Source organism: Caretta caretta, chromosome 2 (assembly GCF_965140235.1).
Source record: "Caretta caretta isolate rCarCar2 chromosome 2, rCarCar1.hap1, whole genome shotgun sequence".
In the NCBI taxonomy this organism is placed as follows: Eukaryota; Metazoa; Chordata; order Testudines; family Cheloniidae; genus Caretta; species Caretta caretta.
This window is the reverse complement of record NC_134207.1, coordinates 234,569,555-234,591,838: the sequence shown is the minus strand read 5'-3', so window position 1 is coordinate 234,591,838 and position 22,284 is coordinate 234,569,555. Positions and strand designations below refer to the sequence as shown.

At 41.5% G+C, this 22,284-nt stretch overlaps 1 protein-coding gene across 12 annotated transcripts in view; it reads left to right on the top strand.

Annotated features, from left to right (window-relative positions):
* The window catches only part of C2H10orf67 (chromosome 2 C10orf67 homolog), a 136,621-nt gene that overhangs the window by 41,533 nt on the left and 72,804 nt on the right, over positions 1–22,284 (top strand). For all 12 annotated transcript variants that reach the window (XR_007354932.2, XR_007354933.2, XR_012667259.1 and 9 more), the window contains 3 exons: positions 8,314–8,461; positions 9,692–9,750; positions 12,091–12,156. Coding sequence is in view for 9 of the 12 variants with exons in the window: in XM_048837892.2 (XP_048693849.1) it covers positions 8,314–8,461; positions 9,692–9,750; positions 12,091–12,156 (273 nt within the window). In the remaining 3 variants the exon portion in view is untranslated. The remainder of the gene's footprint in view (positions 1–8,313; positions 8,462–9,691; positions 9,751–12,090; positions 12,157–22,284) is intronic.

Below are 22,284 nucleotides of genomic sequence, written 5' to 3'. Positions count from 1 at the left end.
GAAGTTCCTAAATGGAGATCTGCAGAAGGCAGGCATTTAGGAAGGCTTGGGGAAAGGCTCAGCAAAAGGATTCTCCAAACAGTGGAGATACTCCAAACAGCCTGCCAGGAACTGTGTGCTGTCCCGGGGAAGAGCTGTAGCTGACAGTTCTCTGTGGACCCCTGACTCTGGGGAAGGACTCTACCCAGGTAGAGGCACGGGACTTGACTCCAGGGGGCAGACACTTGAGTCAAGAGAGCCCTGCAGGTAAAGGGCCTGGACAGAGGTCAGCAGTGGACTGAGGTGGGAAAAGAGAGCCTCATAATGACCCTGTCTCCCAGCTAAGATGCTGGGGTGGAGGTTTGCTTATGTTTAGTGTTGTACCTTTTCAGATTTTTCAGATTTCAGTCTCATTTATTTTTTAAAGAGGGTGCTCTTCAGTACCTGAATGCCTGCTTTGTCATGTTTATATCCCAAGTGAGGGGAAATCAAGGCAGGGCTCACCTGCGGTGCCGTGCCTGACAGCCAGGGGGCAAGCCAGGATGGCCTGTACTATAATGGGGGGCTAATAATCTCATTTGGAGACTAGCTGGGGCATCCAGGATGACATTAACTAGCAGTGCAAAGGAAGAATGCTAAGAAGGCCAGTGTGGTACAAACTCAAACACATTGTGTCACAAACAAATTGAACTGAAGTGGCAAAGGATTTTAAGAGAAGACATTTTTCAACTGCTTCTGTATCAATGGAATCTGAGTATCAAGCAAAAGGTATTGGAAAATTCTCATTGATGCAAAGAAATTTGATATAATTGGCATTACTGAAATCTGGTGGGATGAATTGCATGACTGGAATGTTAAAACCACTGGTTTATATTTAAGAAGGATAGAGTGGTTAAAAATGGTGGTAGGGGAGAACACTCCATTAAAGACCCCTTGTTTGTTTTAGAATTATTGATAACTTAGAACCACAGAATCTTGAATGCATATGGATCAATGTGCGGACAAAGCCCAGGAGGAGGTACTGGTGGAGGTCCGTTACAGACCACCAAATCTCACTAGAGAACAGGATAAGCTACAAGATGAGACCAGTAATCATGACCTGATTGCATTCAATATAGGCAAACAAAGAACCGTCCCAACCAGTTTTATATATATTTAATGCATCAAAAGGGCTAATTTCCCAAAGCTGAGGAAACATGAGTGAAATTGACTGGGAGGAAAAATTTAAATAGAAAAGGGTAAATGAAAATTAGAGTTCTTTAAGAGGAATATATGAGATGGCCAAAAAACCACAGTTCATCAGCCAAGAAAGAGGACAACTATAGCTAAAAGCTGATCCTGGTTCAGTGGTGAGGTGAAGGCATCAATTAGAAATAAAAAAAAATGGAAAAAGAATAGATAGATATCTATTAATGTACATTAGATGTTTTGAAGTCTAGAAAATTGAAAAGGGAAACGAAAGATACCAGAGAAAAATCCATGGTTACCAGGGCTAAGGACAATAAGGAAGGTATTTTTAAGTATAGTTCCAACAAAAGAAATACTAGCAGTGGGACAGCTGGCCTGTTACTAGGTGTAAATGATAAAACTGTTAATAACGATGCAGAAAAGGCAAAAGTAATCAATCAGTATTTCTGTTCTGCAGGATGATGTGCTTGTATCAGAAAAGGGTGATAAAGTTCTTTCCAGTCCAATATTAACCAAGTTAGATCTTAAACAACATCTGCTAGGGTTAGATGTGTCTAAATCAGTAGGCCCAAGTAACTGGTACTCAGAAGTCCCAAAAGAGCTGGCTGAGGAGGTCTCTAGCCCATTGATGTTAATTTCTAATAAATTTTGGAATACTGGGGAAATCCTAGAAGACTGGAAAAGTGCTAATATTGTGCCAATATTCAAAAGGGGCAAGTGGGATGACCCAGTCACCCAGCTAACTACAGGCAGGTTAGCGTGACATCAGCCCTGGGCAAAATAATGGAAAAGTAGAGATGGGATTCAATTAATAAATAATTAAAAGATAGGAATATGATGAGTGCCTGTCAACATGGTTTTATGGAAAATAGGTCTTGTCAAGCAAACCTGATTTTATTCTTTGAGGAGATTACAAGTTTGGTTGTTAAAAGTAACTGAGTAGATAGATGTAATAGACTTTTGTTTGACTATGTACAGCATGACATTCTGATTATAAAATTGGCCATATACAATATCAAAAAAGCACACGTTAAATGGATTAAAAACTGATGAACAGACAAATCTCAAAAATCAGTCATCAATGGAAAATCAACATTAAATCATGGTGTTTCTACTGGGGTTTGGTACTAAGCCTGACACAATTCAACATTTTCATCATGGTCTGGAAGTACATCTAAAATTACTTCTGATAAAATGTATAGATGGCACAAAGATTGGCAGAGTGATAAATAATGAGGACAGATAGGTCATACAGAGTGATTTGGATCACTTGGTAAGCTGGGCACATTCAAACAAAAGTATTTTAATACAGACAAAAAAGAAGTTATACATCTAGGAATAAGAAATGCCATACCTACAGAATGGAGGACCGTATCCTGGAAAGCAGTGACTCTGAAGAGAATTAAGGGGTCATACTGGAAAGCAATTCAATGTGAGCTCCCAGTGCAAAACTGTGGCAAAATGAGCTAATGTGATCCTTGAATGTAAACAGGTGAGTAGGAGTAGGGAGATGATTTTGCCTCTGGGTAAGGTACTGGTGAGACAAATACTAGTATACTGCATTCCAGTGTCCACATTTTAAAAGTGATATTGGAAAAATTGGAGAGGTGTAGAAAAGAGCCACAAAATTATCTGAGGGCTGAAGTAAATGCCTTTACAGTGATAGTCTTAGGGTATATCTACACTGCAATTAGACACCCATGGCTGGCCCATGCCATGTGGCTTTGGCTAAGGGGCTGTTTAATTGCAATGTAGATGAGCTCTGGGACCCTTCCACCTTGCAGGGGCCTAGAATTCAGGCTGCAGCCTGAGCCTGAGTGTGTACACCGCAATTAAACGGCCCCTTAGCCTAAGCCCCACGAGCCTGGGTCAGCTGGCACTGACCAGCTGCGAGTTTTTAGCTGTAGTGCCGACATGTCTTTAAAGAGCTCACTGTGTTTAGTTTATCAAAGAGCCAGGTAGTAAAGGGCTCTTTACTCTAGCAGAGAGAGGGATAACAAGAATCGTGGCAGGAAACTGAAACCAGACAAATTCCAGTTGGAACTAAGGCACACATTTTTATAGTAAAAGTAACCATCAAGGAAAGTAATGCATTCTCACACACTGACGTCTTCAAATCAAGATTGTATTCCTTTCTGGAAGATATGCTTTCGTTAAACATAAGTTATTGGGTTCAATAAAAGGAGTAACTGAAATTTAATGTCCTGCAATATATAGGAGGTTAAACTAAAACTAGATGATCCGATGATCCTTTCTGGCTTTAAACTTTATGAATCTATGAAATATGTAAATGTATTCACTGTAAAAAAGCTGAAATGGTAAATAAACCACTGGAACATCATAAGGTTGAATAACTATTTTACAAATAAATGGAAAAGTGTATCTTTCTCTTGTAATAGCTACTAACTAAAGTATAGTAAATGAAAGTTTGCTTTTCATAGAAATGTAGGACTGGAAGGGACCTTGATCAGTTATCTAGTGCAGTCCCTACACAGAGGCTGGACAATACATTGTACAATTGCCCCATCTTGTGGTATAAGTAATGCAGACACAAGTGCTTAAAATATATCTTAAAAAGGAAAAGGTGCATAATAATCTGGATGACAAAATCTAAGAATGATTTTTTTTTCAGGACAAACACACAATAGCAACAAAAGAATTGAGAAATCTTCTGTTTGACTCTTTTAACCAAATTATGTACAAATACTTTAGTATTTTATACTGTAATTGGTTTACTGATATTATACATAACTTTAACTCTGATATGTTTACAAAAATAATTATAACTAATCCTAAAAGTGCTGTTTGCTTATTTTTCAAGGGTATATTAGAATACACCCTGATACATAAGTATGAGAAATACAGATTCCTGCACCTGGATATATAAAAGACTATATTCTTCCACACTTACAATTGCTGAAATCAGTGGGACTACTCAGACTAGATTTTTTGAAACAAATTGATTTATTAAACAGTAATAAGTCACCAGAACCAGATGGTATTCATCCAAGTGTTCTGGAGAAACTCAAATATGAAACTGCAAAAATACTAACTGTGGTATGTAACCTATCACTTAAATCAACTTCTGTACCAGATGACTGGAGGATAGCTAATCTGGTGACACCGATTTTTTTAAATAGGCTCCACAGGTGATCTTGAAAATTAGGGGTCAGTAGGACTAACTTCAGTACCAGGCAAATTGGTTGAAACTGATAATTCTGTTCTTTACTGTAGACACATAGATGAACATGATGTTTTGAGTCAACATGTCTTTTGTAAAGGGAAATCATGTCTCACCAATCAACTAAAATTCTTTGAGGAGATAAATGTGGACAAGGGTGATGCAGTGGATATAATATACTTGGACTTTCAGAAAGCCTTTGACAAGGTCCCTCATCAAAGACTCTTACGCAAAGTAAGCAATCATGGGATAAGAGGGAAGGTCCTCTCCTGGATCAATAACTGCTGAAAAGACAAGAAACAAAGGGTAAAAATAAATGGTCCGTTTTCAGAATGGAGAATGGTAAATAGTGGTGTACCTCAGGGATCTGTACTGTGACCAGGCTGTTCAACATATTCATAAATGATCTGGAAAAAGGGGTAAACAGTGAGGTGTCAACATTTGCAGTTGACACAAAATTACCCGAGATAGTTAACTCCAAAACAGACTGTGAAGAGTTACAAAGGGATCTCATAAAACTGGGTGACTGGGCAACAAAATGGCAGATGAAATTCATTGTTGCTAAATGCAAAGTAATGCACATTGGAAAACATTCCAACTATACATACAAAACGAGGAGGTATAATTTAGTTGTCACCACTGAAGAAAGACATCTCGGAATCATTGTGGCTAGTTCTCTGAAAACATATGCTCAATGTGCAGCGGCAGTCAGAAAAGCTAACAGAATGTTAGTAGCCATTAGGAAAGGAATAGATAATAAGACAGTAAATATCATAATGCCACTATATAAATCCATTGTATACCCATGCCTTGAATGCAGTGTGTAGTTCTTGTCACTCCATTTAAAATAAGATATATTAGAAATGGGAAAAAAAATACAGAGCAGGGCAACAACAATGATTAAGAGTATGAAACAGCATCTGTGTGAGGGGAGATTTAAAAGACTGGGACTTTTCATCTTGGAAAGAGAAGACTAAGGGAGGATATGATAGAGGTCTATAAAATCATGAATGATGTAGAGAAAGTCATCCTGTGGACCTCATTGCCAGGGCATGTTGTGAAGTCCAAAAGTGTAACTGGGTTCAAAAAATAATTAGATAAGTTCAACGATGCTAGGTCCGTCAATGGCTATTAGCCAAGATGGTCAGGGATGCAACCCCATTCTCTCACTGTGCTAAGTCTCTATTTGTCAGAAGCTGGGAGTAGATGATGGGATGTATCACTAATAAGTTGCCCTGTTCTGTTCATATCCTCTGACACATCTGGCGTTGGCTGTTGTTGGAAAATGGGATACTGGGTTGATGGACCTTTGGTCTGACCTAGTATGGCCGTTCTTATGTCTAAGGTACTATTCAGCATGAAGTAAGGTAGAATCTGGCCCTAAATTCATCATATTTCAAAATAATGTATTCATATTTACCTAGTTTTCTATTGGAAATTTAATAAAAGTTCATACCTTTAGCAACTGTGTATTTTTGCATTAATTAAAACTAAATAAAAAACAGTTTTGATATTTAAAAATTATTAATGGGTAAATTGTAGATTGAAAGTAACAAATCAGTAATTTTATATATAAAGTGAGAGAGTTTAAAACCTTATGATTGCCAACCACTTTCTAGCCCTTTTTTGCTTACGTCCTTGAGTCCAAGTCCCTTTGGTTTAAGCAAGCCAAAACTACTGCTGTGGACAGATGGTAGAGAGAACACTACCACAAAACCTGCCACTCAAAGTGTAACAGATGACTGTAGCTACAGAAAACTGTCCCTTTGTTCATTTTGCTAATGAGTGTCCTCATTGCAGCATGAGACTGAATAGTTAATTATTTGCAGTTCTTGTTTATAACAGATGGTGGAGCTAGAGCTAAAGGTTATCCCTGCAAAGCACAAACCATAAATTGATCTGTGAATAAAATAAGCCTGCTATGTTTTCCTGAATTGATGCATTAAAACAGTAAGAGATAAAAAGACTATATTTTGATTTTAAAACATCGCTTAAAAATTTTACAGTTTGATTCACATGACTAAGTCAAACATTTCTAGTTTCATTTATGATGATGGTGATCCTCATGCTTTCAGCTGTTGATGCTCAAATTCTGCCTGGGCAAAGGAACTCATGCCTAAGCCTATTAAGTTCTGAAACAGTTATTTAAAAGGTCTTTTGAATTTGTAAGTTTGTTCTGTAATGGTTTAGAGTTGAACAATGTTAGAGGATAATGATAAATAATCACTCAAATATTTTATTGGCTGTTTTATTAACAACCCCTCTGCAGCTTGTTAGAGACTTCCTATAGGATTTCCAAGTTTCTGGAAAGAGTTCTTGTAAAAATTAATCCTAGTCTAGTAACTAACTAATAAGAATAACTAAAAAGCTGTTTTGTTAGTTTGAAAATCTTAACATAAAAACTTAACATAATTTCATTAACTAATATTTGACCTTTCTGGAAATTGCTACTTCTTAGTTAGCAAAAAAGGGGAGCTACAAACTAATTTTGAGGTTGAATTTTTGAAACACTATGGAATTTTATCCACCTGATGCCCAGTAAAATCATTGAGAGTCCTGTGGCCAGAACTCTATGTAACACTTTGAAGGTTTATTCCCAAAAGTTTGAGTGAGCACAAGGGACTGAGAGGTGGTTATTTTGTTTTGTTTTGTTTTTTGAGAAAAACATTCGAAATAGTTGTGCAGGAGAGAAAGTTTGCCATAAATATATTTTGCTTCTGAGTTCAGGTTTACATGTTTTCTTAAAAACTCAGAATTTTACTTCCCAAGTTCTAGGTACCAGATTCTTACTTTTTATCATTAAGTAACCTGGAAAAGGAGGCCCTACTTTCACATGCTTATTTTTGCCATGTGAAACAAATATCTTAAATTTTATTTAGTAAGCAAAGTAATTAATAACCTGTTCTTTGTTTTTAATATTTTTAAGGCTTTCAGAATTCAGTCTGATAGCCTGGTATTACTCTAAAGTTTTGTTCCAGCTTCCGAAAGCTTTTCTGTAATTTTAAAAGAAATATGTGGCAGTAAAATCTGGACAGCCATAAGACAATATATTCAAATGTTTTCAATAGCTTTGAAACAGACAAGAAAAAAAGAGTAGCTGTCCCAATAAGCTTCAGTTGCATAAGAAGTCTTTTCCATAATGGATGTGGCAAGATTTAAACAAAGGACACGCATAATAAAAATGTAAATGAGTTTGCTTTACTAAAACTATAACTTTAAAGTCTTTTGTTGTATGTTATCCTGGAACCTTCTTACAAGGTAATCACTGTTTGCATAGAGATTTAAACCATAGTCTTCAATAGCATTAAACCCCTGCACGGTCTATGTGTGACAGGCATGCAAAGCCATGTTAATGTTCAGAATATGAATTGCCTCTGGGTGGCTCCGACACCAAGTAGAAAACCAACTGTGTTGGTATCAGAAGGCCTGATGGACTCCATGCGGCTCCCAGCCTGCAAACTTCACCACTTTGACATGTGATGTGCTCCTCATGACACTGGCAGCACTGTCACTGAGAAATGGCACAAAGGCAACAAGCCCCCCTCCTTAGCCATGCACTTTGCAACCCCCTGGTGTTGCCTGTCCGCAATCTCTCCTGCCTGCCTAGTTACCAACGGCACTTCATAAACACAGAGGGAAGTGTGGGTGGATAGGCCCCAGCTGCCTTCCTGGACACAGCCTCCATAATAAATTGACCTGAATGATGAGGGCACACAAACAGTATGATATGCATTATTCCTGTCAATAAAATGTCCCCATGTGTTATGGCTTTGTATATAATGTACTGCAGTCTTTCTTCCAGCAAGATCCTATTTAGTCTCTTGACTTTTTTGTGTTCAGATTATAACTGTGTAATAGAATTCAGAAAAGTATATGATAGCTGTGTTGTATAATTATTATATTTGTGCAGCATATTTAAATCCTTGATTCTTTACTTAGAAATACAAGGGTTCTCAATCTTTCAGATTATTTTTGGCAGCGATGATGACAATGAAAAAAAAATACTCAAAAAAGAAAATGAGGATTTCAGAGGAGAGGTTTCTAAACTACTTGATAGGATTTCACATCTTGAAGAATCTCTGAAACGCAGTGAAAAAGAAAATAATAAATTAGGTAAAATTTTCATGTGATGTTAGGTCAAGTTGACATTTAAATAGAGTATGAATTAAATGTTAAAACCAAAATGCAAATCTAGTATGGTCCAAAAATGTGGTAAGTTATTCTTGGACTTTCTATCAGCTTATTTTGTGCTTTTTAATTATTCTAAACTTTTTTGAATATGTCTATTTACTTTTTTACTCATAATAAAAGAATATTTGTTTATATGGAAGTTGAGACTTCTTATGTTGGTTAACAGAGTTGCTGGAGTTCATAAAATATAACACTGTTATTTTGTAGTCTACAAAATTACTAAAATCTGAGAAAAGTGTTATGTAAATATTTATGTTTGTAAATGATGAAATATATTGTTAGTTTTAATTTAGTTGCCTTAAGAGGAGGAGGTAAAATGGACACTGTATATAGAATAGGTTTCTGTGCTTATACATATGTATTAACATACACTTTCTGGGAAAAATATGAATGATATGTTTGTGTAGAAGTCCACAAAAATGAATTTATTTTTCAAGTTATCAACACTGTTTTCAGTACAGTTACTTTACAACATTTTTTTTAAAAAAATCATTTTGTCTTATTCTGTAATTGAGAGTATGTGTGTATATATATAAACACACATACACACCATTCAGGTTATAAGAACAATTAATAAGTTCAGTCCTTACTTTCAAGTTACCGCTAGTATATTGTCAGTGTTAGAAAGCCCTTATGGAAAGCTAAAAATCTATGGCATTAGAACAGAATTTGTGTGGAAAATCTGGCTTCTGACTTTTTTGTACATCCAAATAGATTAGAAATAGTAGTACCTTTTATAGCAGAAAGATGAATTGACATAAACAGGATTCTTTATTGCTGTTTATCATCTGATTTAATGGCGCCTCTCATCTTTTCATAGTTTTGTTTGGGCAATAAAGAACCACCTGCTAAAGCACTTTGTATTGGCTGTGACTAACAGCAAGGATGTCCAGAACTAGTATTAATGAAAAGCTGTGGGCACTCAGCCACACTTGGCTCTTGAACTTACTTCTTAATCTCTATCTGACCAGCCGGCTGAACAGCAGGAAGAAGGCTATGAATGTCAAGGGCAGTTGTGAAGGTCAGAGTTCTGCTAGGACTTTCATCCACTGTGCATTCCACTAGGCTTAGACTGACCTGAAGCATACAATATAAATTCATTGATGTAGGCTTGTAATTTCATGCTCTACCTTTCTCCCTATTTGTTTTCAGATAAGGAGGTTCGAGGTATGCAATTAAAAATGGAAAAAGATGAGAAGACTGTTCAAAAGGTACTGTACGGTTTTGACAGTGATGGACGTCTCTCTAAGCAGAAAAGCAGCAGGCTTGGGTTATTCGCAAAGTGTATTCCAAATAATATGAGAAAGCTGAAAAATAGTCAATATCATTTCAATTGTTTCAGGTTTTGTTTTATGTTTGTATAACTCAGTGATGAGTACAAATGAGCTGGTATTCCTGCCTATGCAGAAGGTGGTGGTTCAGATTGTCGTCCTTCTGTCATGTCAGCATTATTTTTGCTGTATTTTAACACTTTTAAATTAGACACTTGCTCACTTCTGAACCTCAGCAAACTTTATTGGAGTTGGGTGGAGTACTTTCATTAAAAAGAAGGGCACATGTATATTTTTAGAGGAAGAGTAACAAGGATCAAATATGGAAATATCTCTAATTCTGGGCAAGAAAAGTCTTATTCTTGATAACCTGTAGTTTGCTGTGTATTTTCTGTATTTCTGGATAATGTTATTAGTTTGTCTTCAATATTATTTATGTGCTATCAGTACAAGGCAGTAGTTGAACAAGACATAGTAAATACAAATTAATGCTTCTTGGCATAGGGAAGTTCTAAAAAAGCAAAAACACCTCCTTGAGAGTTGGGAAGACATTGAGATCTAGTTAGATAACATGCCTAGATATCATGCCAAGTGGTTTTCTTTTCTACAGTGCATTATTCCCTTTCTAAAAATGAAAGAGAAATCAAAGAACTTCTCACTGTAGAAAGTGGACTCTTTCCATGAAACATTTTTCAATGTGTTCTATATCCCTTTTTGAAGAACTTCAGTTTAGCACGGTCTTACCCTTTTCATTAAGGTATTTTCATCTTTGTGGTGAAATCTCTGGGAAGTAATGACCCTTTAAATGCTAAAAAATCTTCATATTAACAAGTTGTTTTCACTGCCCAGGGAGAGGAAGAATTCTGTTTTGTTGAGGCACAGGAATGAAAGTCAGGAGATCTGGGTTCTATTCCCACCTCTTCCATAGACTTTCCTTGCAAACTTAAAGATGTCACTTCTCACACCTTGCTTTCCCCTCTGTTAAATGGGGATAATACCAACCTATCTCAGAGGGGTATTGGAAGGCTAAATTTTTTAATGTTTGTAAACCTTTGAGATCCTTTTGATGAACCCTAAAATTAGAAATGGAAGCTACAGATGAATCCTAAGATTAGATATGGAAAACTCCTATTGGTCCATCCAGTACATCTACCAGCCAGGGGTGGATTGTTCCCTACAGTACATTTTCTAGTGTATTATTTAGATTGTTGAACTGCCCAAAGGCTCCAACAAGATTGGGGTCCCATTGTGCTAGGTTCGATACAAATTATATATAGATGAAACAATCCCTGCGCCAAAGAGTTTACAGCCTACAGTTTGTCTAGTTTAATTTGCAAATCCTAATCCATGGGATTTCTGACGCTTCTTTGGAGATTGTTCCACAGCCTAATGCATCTCACTGTCGGGAAGTTTTTTCACTGGGCAATCCGCTGAAAATTGTTTTTGGCTTGATATCTAGAATTTTTGCACTCGGATAACTTTAAAATTGGGTTAATTTTTTAAAATTTATACATGCACGGATTTAGTCCTCAATGACAATAGGTGTCTGACATGCCCCCATTAAAAAGGCTAAGTAAACAGGTTATGTATACTGAAGATGACTTCAAGGGTCAAAGAAAAAAGAACATCTTTGCCCTCCCCAGAAAGCCACCAAGCAGCAGTTGAACTACTCCAAAACTGCCACTGCATCGTGACTGCATCAGCCCTTGTGAATGCTCTCCAAACACCCCCGTTAGAGGTGTGTGGTTTGATGTTGGATCAGTGTAATCCTCATTCTGAATACTTCCCTCCATGGGAGGGGCTCCCTATACCCATTCTTTATGCTTTGCAGGTTGTACAGATTTTCTAGTCAGACTCCCTCCACCTAAGCAATGGAGCATCATTAGTTTGACTGTGTTCAGAACTTCATGCAGTTCTTATTTGGGCCAAAGGATTTGTATCAGAAAGCTGTTTTTCAGAGTGCCCTTCATTTTAACCTGCAGCTCTTTAGAGATCTGATCTTGTGTATTTTGTATGCACGTTCAGGGTGTGTTCAACACAAAATGAAAGTGTGAATGTTTGGTGTGTGAATTGCACATTGTGCATGTGGCATTCCGAGTGCACTGTCAGGTTTGTTTCTAGGTATCAAGGTATGTGCCAAGATGCCTTTCTGTCTATCATTCATTAGGTTATATATATGCTGTATTTTCTTTGGTAAACTATATTTAGAAAGGATTTTGGAAGAATTCTACTTGCCTATAATCTAAAATGCAATATTACTTTTTATGCTTTTATTTTTAGTTAATCGAAGCTCAAGAAAAAATAAAGATGGAACTTGAAAAGGAGAGGTCATTAAATCAAAGTATGGTAAGATTCTTATGCTTAAATTATTTTTATGAGCTGCCATGTGTTTCAAACTTCATAAAAATGGTTGTTTTCATATATATATATATATATATATATTCTTTATTTTATTTAAATATTCAGTTTGTTCTAAGTATCATATGCAGCTTATATGTACTGTTTGATTTTTTTTTTTAGAAAAATGATTTTTAAAGAGGTTTTTGGATAATCAGTTCAGCAGAAGCCTAAATTTTACTCTATTAATGGAAGAAACATACATATAAAATGATTTTTAAAGATTTTTTAAAAAAGAACTTAAATATTGTTTGGCACAGAAGAACTTGGAAAACATTTAACATTATGTGGAAAGGTTTGCTGCTACTGATTACAAAATGTCATAGACAATGATAGAGGGAGCCCTATCTTAAATATTTTTGTATTCTGTATTAGTCTCATAAGAATACTGCCTTTTATTTTCTTTTTACGTGTTTCAAGAACTTTCCAGATGGCTGATTGTTTATTTTATCATTTGACCTTTTTTCTAACTTGGTCTCGCAGTGGTTTTCATACTGGTCACCACTAGTATGTCTTTGTTACAGTATACTGACTGGGCTTATTATAATAAAAAATAAAACACAGCTTGATTTGCAATATAAATGTGCTAGAAAAGAATATGATACTGTTTAGAAGAGAAAAGGTTGTGAATAGAAAATCAGTACCACTTCAGTTACTTAAACATTTGCTTTTTTTCAGCTTGTCAAACTTTGTGCCAAGTCATCGCTGCTTTTACTTACTTTGTTTTGTTAATCTTAGCACAGTGTGTGTTGGGCTATCTTGACATAGGGCCAAATCCTGCAAGTCCTTACTCAGTCTTTGACTTCAATGGGACTTTTGCCTGAGTAAGTACTGCCGGATTGAGTCTTTAGAAATGGATGAAAAACAGAATTTCAAGATTATAAAGGAAGCCTTCTTTGAAACCAGTTTTTAAAGGCTGAAAAGTAAGAATAAGTTGATCTATAGACCTCTTTTTTTAACAAACACATTAGTCTTGAGAACACATTTTACATTTTTTTCTTTTAACCTGAAAAATATGATTTTCTTGGAGTCAGGGATTCTGAGTGCACACAATTAATATTTTTAAACTTGGTTGCCTAAAGTTCAGACCCGAAATTCATGTATAGGCTTTGGCCTTTCAAAAGGATCTGTGTTATCATAAGCATCTGTCTGCAGGGCTGTCATTAGCCATATGCAGCATACACGGCTGCATAGGGCACCCGAAAATTTGGGGCATCCCTGCATCTTAGTGTCCACCATCCTTAGTGTCTTCCTATCCCTGTTCTGACCCTTCCTGCAGGCTCCCACCACAGCTGGCTGCTGCAGCCTGGTGAGTCTTCTTCTGGAGGGGATCGAGTACTTAAAAGTGAAAAAGCCTTCCAGCCTGATAGGCCTATTAGCTCAACATTGAAACTGTTAAAGAGCTATTCAAGTGGTAATGAAGCCATTTAACAGGCATTTGCCAACCCCCCAGGTATATACTCAGTTTCTGAATTTACTGACAAAAACAGTTGTGCATTACTGTAATATTTACTCAGAACATGTTAGTCTACAGGACCTTAGTTTAAAATTTGCTTCAAAAATATTTCATTAGTGTGTTACTGAAGATTATAAAATCACATCTCTAAAAATCCTTGCATACATTTTTTTGATGAACAATCTGAGTATTCGCAAAAAGAAAAGGAGTACTTGTGGCACCTTAGAGACTAACCAATTTATTTGAGCATAAGCTTTCGTGAGCTGCAGCCTATACAACTTATCCTGAAGGATGACCCAACACTCTCACAAATCTTGGGAGACAGGCCAGTCCTTGTCTACAGACAGCCCCCCAACCTGAAGCAAATACTCACCAGCAACCACATACCACACAACAGAACCACTAACCCAGGAACCTATCCTTGCAACAACCTATCCTTGCCAACTGTGCCCACATATCTATTCAGGGGACACCTCACAGGGCCTAATAACATCAGCCACACTATCAAAGGCTCGTTCACCTGCACATCCACCAATGTGATATATGCCATCATGTGCCAGCAATGCCCCTCTGCCATGTACACTGGTCAAACTGGACAGTCTCTACGTAAAAGAATAAATGGACACAAATCAGATGTCAAGAATTAAAACATTCATAAACCAGTTGGAGAACACTTCAATCTCTCTGGTCACGCGATTACAGACATGAAAGTTGCGATATTACAACAAAAAAACTTCAAAATCAGACTCCAGCGAGAGACTGTTGAATTGGAATTCATTTGCAAATTGGATACAATTAACTTAGGCTTGAATAGAGACTGGGAGTGGCTAAGTCATTATGCAAGGTAACCTATTTCCCCTTGTTTTTTCCTACCTCCCCCTTCCCCCCAGACGTTCTTGTTAAACCCTGGATTTGTGCTGGAAATGGCCCACGTTGATTATCATACACATTGTAAGGAGAGTGATCACTTTAGATAAGCTATTACCAGCAGGAGAGTGGGGTGGGGGGAGAGAAAACCTTTTGTAGCGGTAAACACCCATTTTTTCATGCTTTGTGTGTATAAAAAGATCTTCTATACTTTCCACAGTATGCATCCGATGAAGTGAGCTGTAGCTCACGAAAGCTTATGTTCAAATAAATTGGTTAGTCTCTAAGGTGCCACAAGTACTCCTTTTCTTTTTGCGAATACAGACTAACACGGCTGTTACTCTGAAATCTGAATATTCATCTTTAGCCTTAAATGCTTGGATCTTCAGACATATAGTTTTTTAAATAAATCCTTCAAAAGACCACCCTTATCTAAAATACACATGTGAGCCCAGGCTGCCATCGGGTATAGGGGCAGCAGTTTAATAATACTGCATTGGGCCCCATCAATCCTAAGGACAGCCCTGTCTGTCTGTGCAAAAAGAAAAGGAGTACTTGTGGCACCTTAAAGACTAACAAATTTATTTGAACATAAGCTTTCGTGAGCTAGTACTTGTGGCACCTTAGAGACTAACAAATTTATTTGAGCATAAGCTTTCGTGAGCTACGAAAGCTTATGCTCAAATAAATTTGTTAGTCTCTAAGGTGCCACAAGTACTCCTTTTCTTTTTGTGAATATAGACTAACACGGCTGCTACTCTGAAATCTGTCTGTGTAGATTTCCTAGTTGGCTTTGAAAATCTCAACCAGTGGGTTTGCACAGGTTTCACCAAGGACATAATTTGAAGGCATTGGAGTTGAATAGGTATAATTAAGGTCTTATTTGTCCCCATTGAACCTTTATCACTGAAGATGATGTGTGAGATGGAAAGAATCCAGAATGACCTTCAGATCCCAGGTTGAAGACTGCTGGGCTGGCAGCTAGAAAAGACATTTTTACTTGTAAACTGAGCTCATTAGATACAGAAATCACTGAGGTACAATAAACGTGCAGTCACGTAATGTCACTTTTACTGAGACACTCCTCAGAACAGAACCACGCTAAAGGATTGTCTGCATTACCTCTCTATTCTTTTATAGTAGCATGTGTTTCAAAGGCTGAGCCTCTTTTTTCAATTTACTGTTACCTAAGACAAGGCACAGCAAAAGTGGAGGTGATCATTCAAATTCATTGTAAGTTCTTCTAACATAAAAAACTATTCATTAAAATGCATATAAAAAAACAGAAGACCCTGCAACATGAATGGAAATACTGCACATACATATTTAGGGCCATATTATGCCTTTAGGATACACCCCGATATAGGGGCAGTGTAGAATTATTTCAGTGCAGGCAAGGAGATAGTATACTTCCTAGAGCTCCCTAGCCTGCATCTGCTGTGAGCTTTCCCTTAAGAGGGTGCAGCATGTGCCTCCCTCCAACTGGCCAGCTCTGCTAGCTGAGGTCAGATGTGGGGAGGCAAAGCCCCACCTCTTCTCTTCCCTCTCTCCATCCTTCAGAACCAAATAAAGATTGCAGTTACAGCTAGTCCCTGCACAGAGGTGCAAAAGGGGTGAGGAGAAAAGCTCCTTGAGCTTCCTCCCTTCCATCCCTATATGCAAACCGGACATAATACGGCCCTAACTGTATGTATATAGAGAGGGCAGAAGAGGAAAATCTTGAAAATATATTCAGGAAAACAAGCTTTAAAGTGAATTCTCTTTTTAATACCAATAAATGCTGGTCCTTAACCAAGTGTACTTCTAGAATAGTACTACTCCAAACGCACTCCGCTCACCCGGAAACGCTTCTTTGGGTGTCTTCTTGGAGAAATTACAAAAACTAAGGCTCACCCTGCCTTTTTGCAGATGTATTAGTATAAGGATGCAAAAGAAATCAGTATATGAGCCTCCAGGCTTTTCTGTTAATCTCAGCCTCTTTCTTTACTCTTCTTCCACTCCCCATTGAGTTATAGAACATCTGGTACCAAACTCATGGAATGTACCTCTGTTTGGCTAGGTGCAAAGTTCTGAACTCAGGTCCTTTAGTAGGGTGACCAGATAGAAAGTGTGAAAAATTGGGACAGAAGGTGGGGGGGGTAATAGGTGCCTATATAAGAAAAAGCCCCAAATATCGGGATTGTCCTTATAAAATCAGGACGTCTGGTCACCCTATTGTTTAGTAAAGATAGTAAAGATACAGAGAATAGATATCTGGTTGCCTCTGAGATGTGGTGAAGGAATCCTGGCAAGTCTTGAGCACCTGTGGAACCCTCTAATATTATTAACATACATGGCTTTTTAGCCATATTTTTTCACAGTATATTACCCAACAAAACAACATTAAATGTATAGGAGACTGTGAAGGAGTGCACTATCCCTTTAAGGGGCAGGCTGCAGCTGATGCAAGGACAGCCTGGGGTGTAATGTAGAAGAACCAGCTCTCTGAGTCAGGTTAGTTTAGACTCCTTGAGTCAGAGAGAAACCACCAGCCATGACAGCTTGCATGGTTTCTACTCCCTTCTCTCCTGCTCGGCTTCAGCTTCCTGTTTAAACAGCCCTACCCTAGGGTGGGGCAGGGTCTCCTTGGAGTGATGTCCCTGTGGGTGCTTCACTCCAGGTGATGGTGCGTCCCTGCGCCATTGATCGGAGATCTTTGGTAGCAATGCCTGGTCGGGACGCACGCATTCAGCTGCTGACTTGCGGTGTTGTTAGGGTCTGCCTGAGCATGCGCGACCCTCCCCCAGTTCCTACTCAACCATCCTTGGCTGAAGACAGGACTTGGGGCAGTGCTCATCTCTTCCCTGGTTACTGTAGGAAATAAGTAGAGAACAATAGAAATAGTTAGGTAGACATTTCCCAGTTCTCCCTTTCCTTTAGCATAGATTGTTAGTTTAAAAAAAAATTTTTTTTACTCAAGTTAGTTTCTCGTTGAGACGTCCCTGGCTGCTTATATTTTCATGATGCCGGGGTCTCCAGGCTTTAAGAAATGTGGCTCCTGCAAGGAGTCTGTGCTGCGGTCTGATGGGCACTCACTCTGCGTCAAATGCCTTGGCGAGACACAAGTCCCTGCGAAGTGTCTCCATTGTACCAACTTAAAAACTAGAGCTCACTGTGACAGAGACTTGCGGCTACAAAGGCTTCTCATGGAGAAAGCTCTGCAGCCACCTGTGGAGAAGGGCAGTAAACCATCTCCCTCGCACTCCCCTGCCAAGTCAGAACCGACCGGGAGTGCGGCTTCACCCTCTCACGCAGGGCTGGTGCAATCACTAGATGAACTAGGCAGTCGCCTAGGGCGCCAAGTGGTTGGGGGCGGCCAAAAGCGCGCTCCGGGGAGGCAGTGGAGTGGAGGTGAGGTGGGGCAGAGGGGCACGGGGAGGGGCGCCTGCAGCAAGTAATGGGGGGGGGGGCTGGGCGCACAGGGGAACCGCTCCCCGTCCCAGCTCACCTCTGCTCTGCCTCCTCCTCTGAGTGCACCGCCCCGCTCTGCTTCTCTCCCTCCCAGGCTTGCGTGCCAAACAGCTGATTGGTGCTGCAAGCCTGGGAGGCGGGAGAAGCGGCGGCGTGCTTGGGGAGGAGGCAGAGCAGAGGTGAGCTGGGGGGGGGAGTTGCCGCACGACTCCCCAGGCCGAGGGGAGAGGGAGTTGCGGGGAGCTGCCGCAGGGGGGGCGCCTCAGGGCGAAGGGGAGCTGCCACGGGGGGGAGGGGGGGCTTCAGAGTGGGGGGGGGCAGGGAGCTGCCACGGGGGGGCGCCTCATGGCGGGGGGGGGTGCAAGGTGGAAGTTTTGCCTAGGGTGCAAAACATCCTTGCACCAGCCCTGCTCTCACGCAAAGAGGCAGGAAGCCCTAATGTCTCCTCTCAGAGACACTCAAAAGGATAAAGGATCTTCCGCAATGCCTTTACCCTTGGTGCTGACAGCACTGAGAGCAGGCACCTCTGACCAGCGCAGCACTCACGCAGGGTGCAAAGCCAAGGACCAAGGACCGCAGCGGGAAGCTCTCCTCAGCACCAGCCCCGCCAACAACGATGATGGACCCTGTGCCAGCAGGGAGTTCCACCCCGGTGTCAACAAGAACATTGGCACCGAGCCTGCCCGCCATCCCTGGAGCAGATTTGGAACCCCTTTGGGGCTCTTACAAACATTCCGCGGCTCCTACTAAAGCAGGGGTGGGCAAACTTTTTGGCCCGAGGGCCACATTGGTGTTGTGAAACTCTATGGAGGGCTGGGTAGGGAAGGCTGTGCCTCCCCAAATGGCCTGGCCCCCTCCACCTATCTTCCCCCTCCCACTTCCCACCCTCTGACTGCCCCCCTCTGAACCCCTGACCCATCCAACCCCCCGCTGCTCCTTGTCCCCTGACCACCCCCTCCCAAGACCCCCCGACCCTGGGACCCCACTCCCTATCCAACCCCCCTTGCTGCCTGTCCCCTGACTGCCCTGACCCCTATCCACACTCCCGACCCCTGACTGACCCCCTGGGACTCCCATGTCTATCCAACCCCCCCCATTCCCTGTCCCCTGACTGCCCCCCAGAACCCCCTGCCCCTTATCCAGCCCCTGCATTCTCACCAGCCCCCTTACCATGCTGCTCAGAGCAGCCGGAGCTCGCAGCCCCACTGTCTGGCCGGAGCCAGCCATACCGCCCGCGCCATCTGGCAGGAGCAGCAGGCCAGAGCGCTGGTGGCGCACTGAGGCTGTGGGGGATGGGGAACAATGGGGGAGGGGCCGGGGGCTAGCCTTCCCGGCCGGGAGCTCAGGGGCCGGGCAGGACAGTCCCGTGGGCTGGATGTGGCCCACGGGCCATAGTTTGCCCATCTGTACTAAAGCCAAGCAAAAATCACTCCGGGCTGCCACTCACACTCCATGCACTGCAGCACACTAGCTTAGGGAGCAGCAACAATTTTTGCACCAGGAGGATATCTCCGTGGCCCCTGAGCTTGACTCTCCATTCCTAGACACGGAGTGCTCACTGTTTGAACAGCAGCTCTCACCACCTGACCTGGCTACTTTCACTGCCTGTGAGAACGACATACAACGGCAGGCAGAGTTCTCCCCGCCTGATTCTCCCCCTCCACTGGAACCATACATATCTCAAGACATGGCACATCATAAGAACCAGCCTCAGTTTCTTTACTTTGTTCCCCAGTGGGTGGGACCCCAGTTTTCCTACCCGGTACCCTGGCCTCAGTGGTACCCACAGTCGGCTCCTGCCACCGCTCCTCCTTGCACCCCTTCTACCAGATCGCAAGCTCGTCCTGCACCTATATCCCCAGCTCTGATATCTAGAGCTCCTGAACCCCCCTTTAAGAGGTGGGCTATGAACCCTTCCTGGATTTACCGGCTCCTGCCTCACCATCAGCTGTGGAGGATGCCCTCCTACCTCCATCTCCACAAAACGTGGACGACTTTAAGCAATTCCAGGAACTTTTCAAGAGGGTGGCACTCAGCCAGGACATCCCTTTGGAGGAAGTCCAGGAGACATAACACAGACTCCTCAAACTCCTCCAACCCTCTGCAACCTCAAAGATTTCACTACCCATAAACGAAGCCCTTCTAGAACCAGCTGATACTCTCTGGCAGACCCCTGTCTCCATCCCATGAACATGAAAGAAAGCTGAACTTAAATACCCCATGCCCGTGAAGGACGTTGATTTCTTATTTTCCCATCCACAAACCAATTCTCTTGTGGTGGAGGCAGCAACACATAGAACAAAGCAGCCACAATACCGGCCCACTCCACAAGACAAGGACCTCAAATGCCTTGACCTCCTGGTCCGCAAGGTTTATACCTCTTCCACTCTACAATTTAGAATTGCAAATTATTCCACCCTCCTCGCAAGCTATGACTATGACAACTACAACAAGCTCTTTGATTTTGCCTCCAATATCCCAGAGGACAGGAGAACAGACTTTAAGTCAGTCCTCATCGAAGGTCAGTTGGTGTCTAGGATGGCACTACAAGTCTCCATGGGCATGGCGGACACAGCAGCGGGAACCAGTGCCACTGCAGTGGTGATGCGCCAGTTTTCCTGGCTGTCTACATCTGGTATCCCCAAAGATCTGCAAACCAAAGTGGAGAATCTTCCCTTTGACAAAGACAAACTCTTTTCCAAAAAAAAACCGATGAAGTCCTTCACACTATGAAAGACTCATGGGCCACTTTGCGCACACTGGGCATATAACCATCCCTCCCCAGGAGACAATGGTATCAACCTTATCAGAGACCCAGGGCACAATAATATCACCGAGCCCAGTCCAGACCGTATGATACTGGGAGAAACCGCAACAGACCTCCTAGGCGCAGGCAAAACCATGCGCAACCAACTACTTCCTACTCATCGGGAAACAAACAACAATTTGGAAGTGCTGTTCGGGGGTCTGCGTGACCATCCCTTGACTCTGCTGCCTATTTGCCCATTTGGCCACCGCCTCCAGGCTTTCCAACATGTCTGGCAACAGGTCACACAGGACCACTGAGTCCTGGAAATCAGTCAGGTTACTCCATCCCTTTCCTATCTTCCCCGCCCACCCTTCCCTGTCCCTCTTCAGGGACCCCTCTCACAAGCACCTCCTCCCTGTAGAGATGGCTCATCTTCTCCACCTAGGTGCAGTGGAACATGTACCAACGCAACATTGGGGAGAAGGGTTCTACTCCCACTACTTTCTGACCCAAAAGAAGGGAGGGGGATGGAGACCTATACTGGACCTATGCCAACTGAACACATTTGTACATGTACAAAAATTCAAGATGGTCACATTAGGCACAATAATACCCGCCCTGGAACAAGGGGACTGGTTCACAGCCCTCTACCTACAAGACACCTATTTCCATATATCCATTCATCCAGCACACAGACGCTTCCTGCGATTCACACTCATACACAATCACTTTCAATACAGTGTACTTCCATTCAGTCTCTCCACAGCACCGAGGATATTCTCCAAGATCCTAGCTGTAGTTGTAGCCCACCTCCGCAAACATGGGATTATACCTTTCCCCTACTTAGATGACTGCCTTATCAAAGCCAGCTCCTACAACGAGACGTTAAAAGCGACAAACTTTACCATCTCCCTCTTCCACAGTCTAAGCTTGCAAATAAATTTCCAAAAATCCACCCTGATACCTACACAGCAGATAGAGTTCATTGGAGCTCACCTGGACTCAATTAGAACCAGAGCCTCACTTCCACACACCAGATTCCTCACTATTACGCATCTCATACGCACAATCTCTGTTCTCCCTAGAATACAGGGACAGACCTGCCTACAGCTTCTTGGTTATATGGCAGCCACCACCTTCATGGTCAAATACGCAAGGCTGCACATGAGATGCCTTCAGGGTTGGCTCAATTCCAACTACAAACCCAGCAGACACAGTTTCTGCATAACATGACTCCGCCAGCGAACATATTGGCCTCCCTACATTGGTGGACAAAACCAGAGAACCTATGCGGGTGTTTCCTTCCATCCACACTCCCCAGTACTCAGGCTCAGCAAGGACGCATCCCTGATAGGTTGGGGAGTGCACCTAGGCAACCACAAGGTACAGGGCCTCTGGTCCCTATCAGAGACGCATCTGCACATCAATCTTCTAGAACTCAGAGCCATCAGTACGCTTGGCTTCACTTTCTTCCCACCATAAAGAACAAGTCCATTCAAGTTCTGATGGACAATATAGCATGTATGTTCTATATCAACAGGCAGGAGGGAGCATG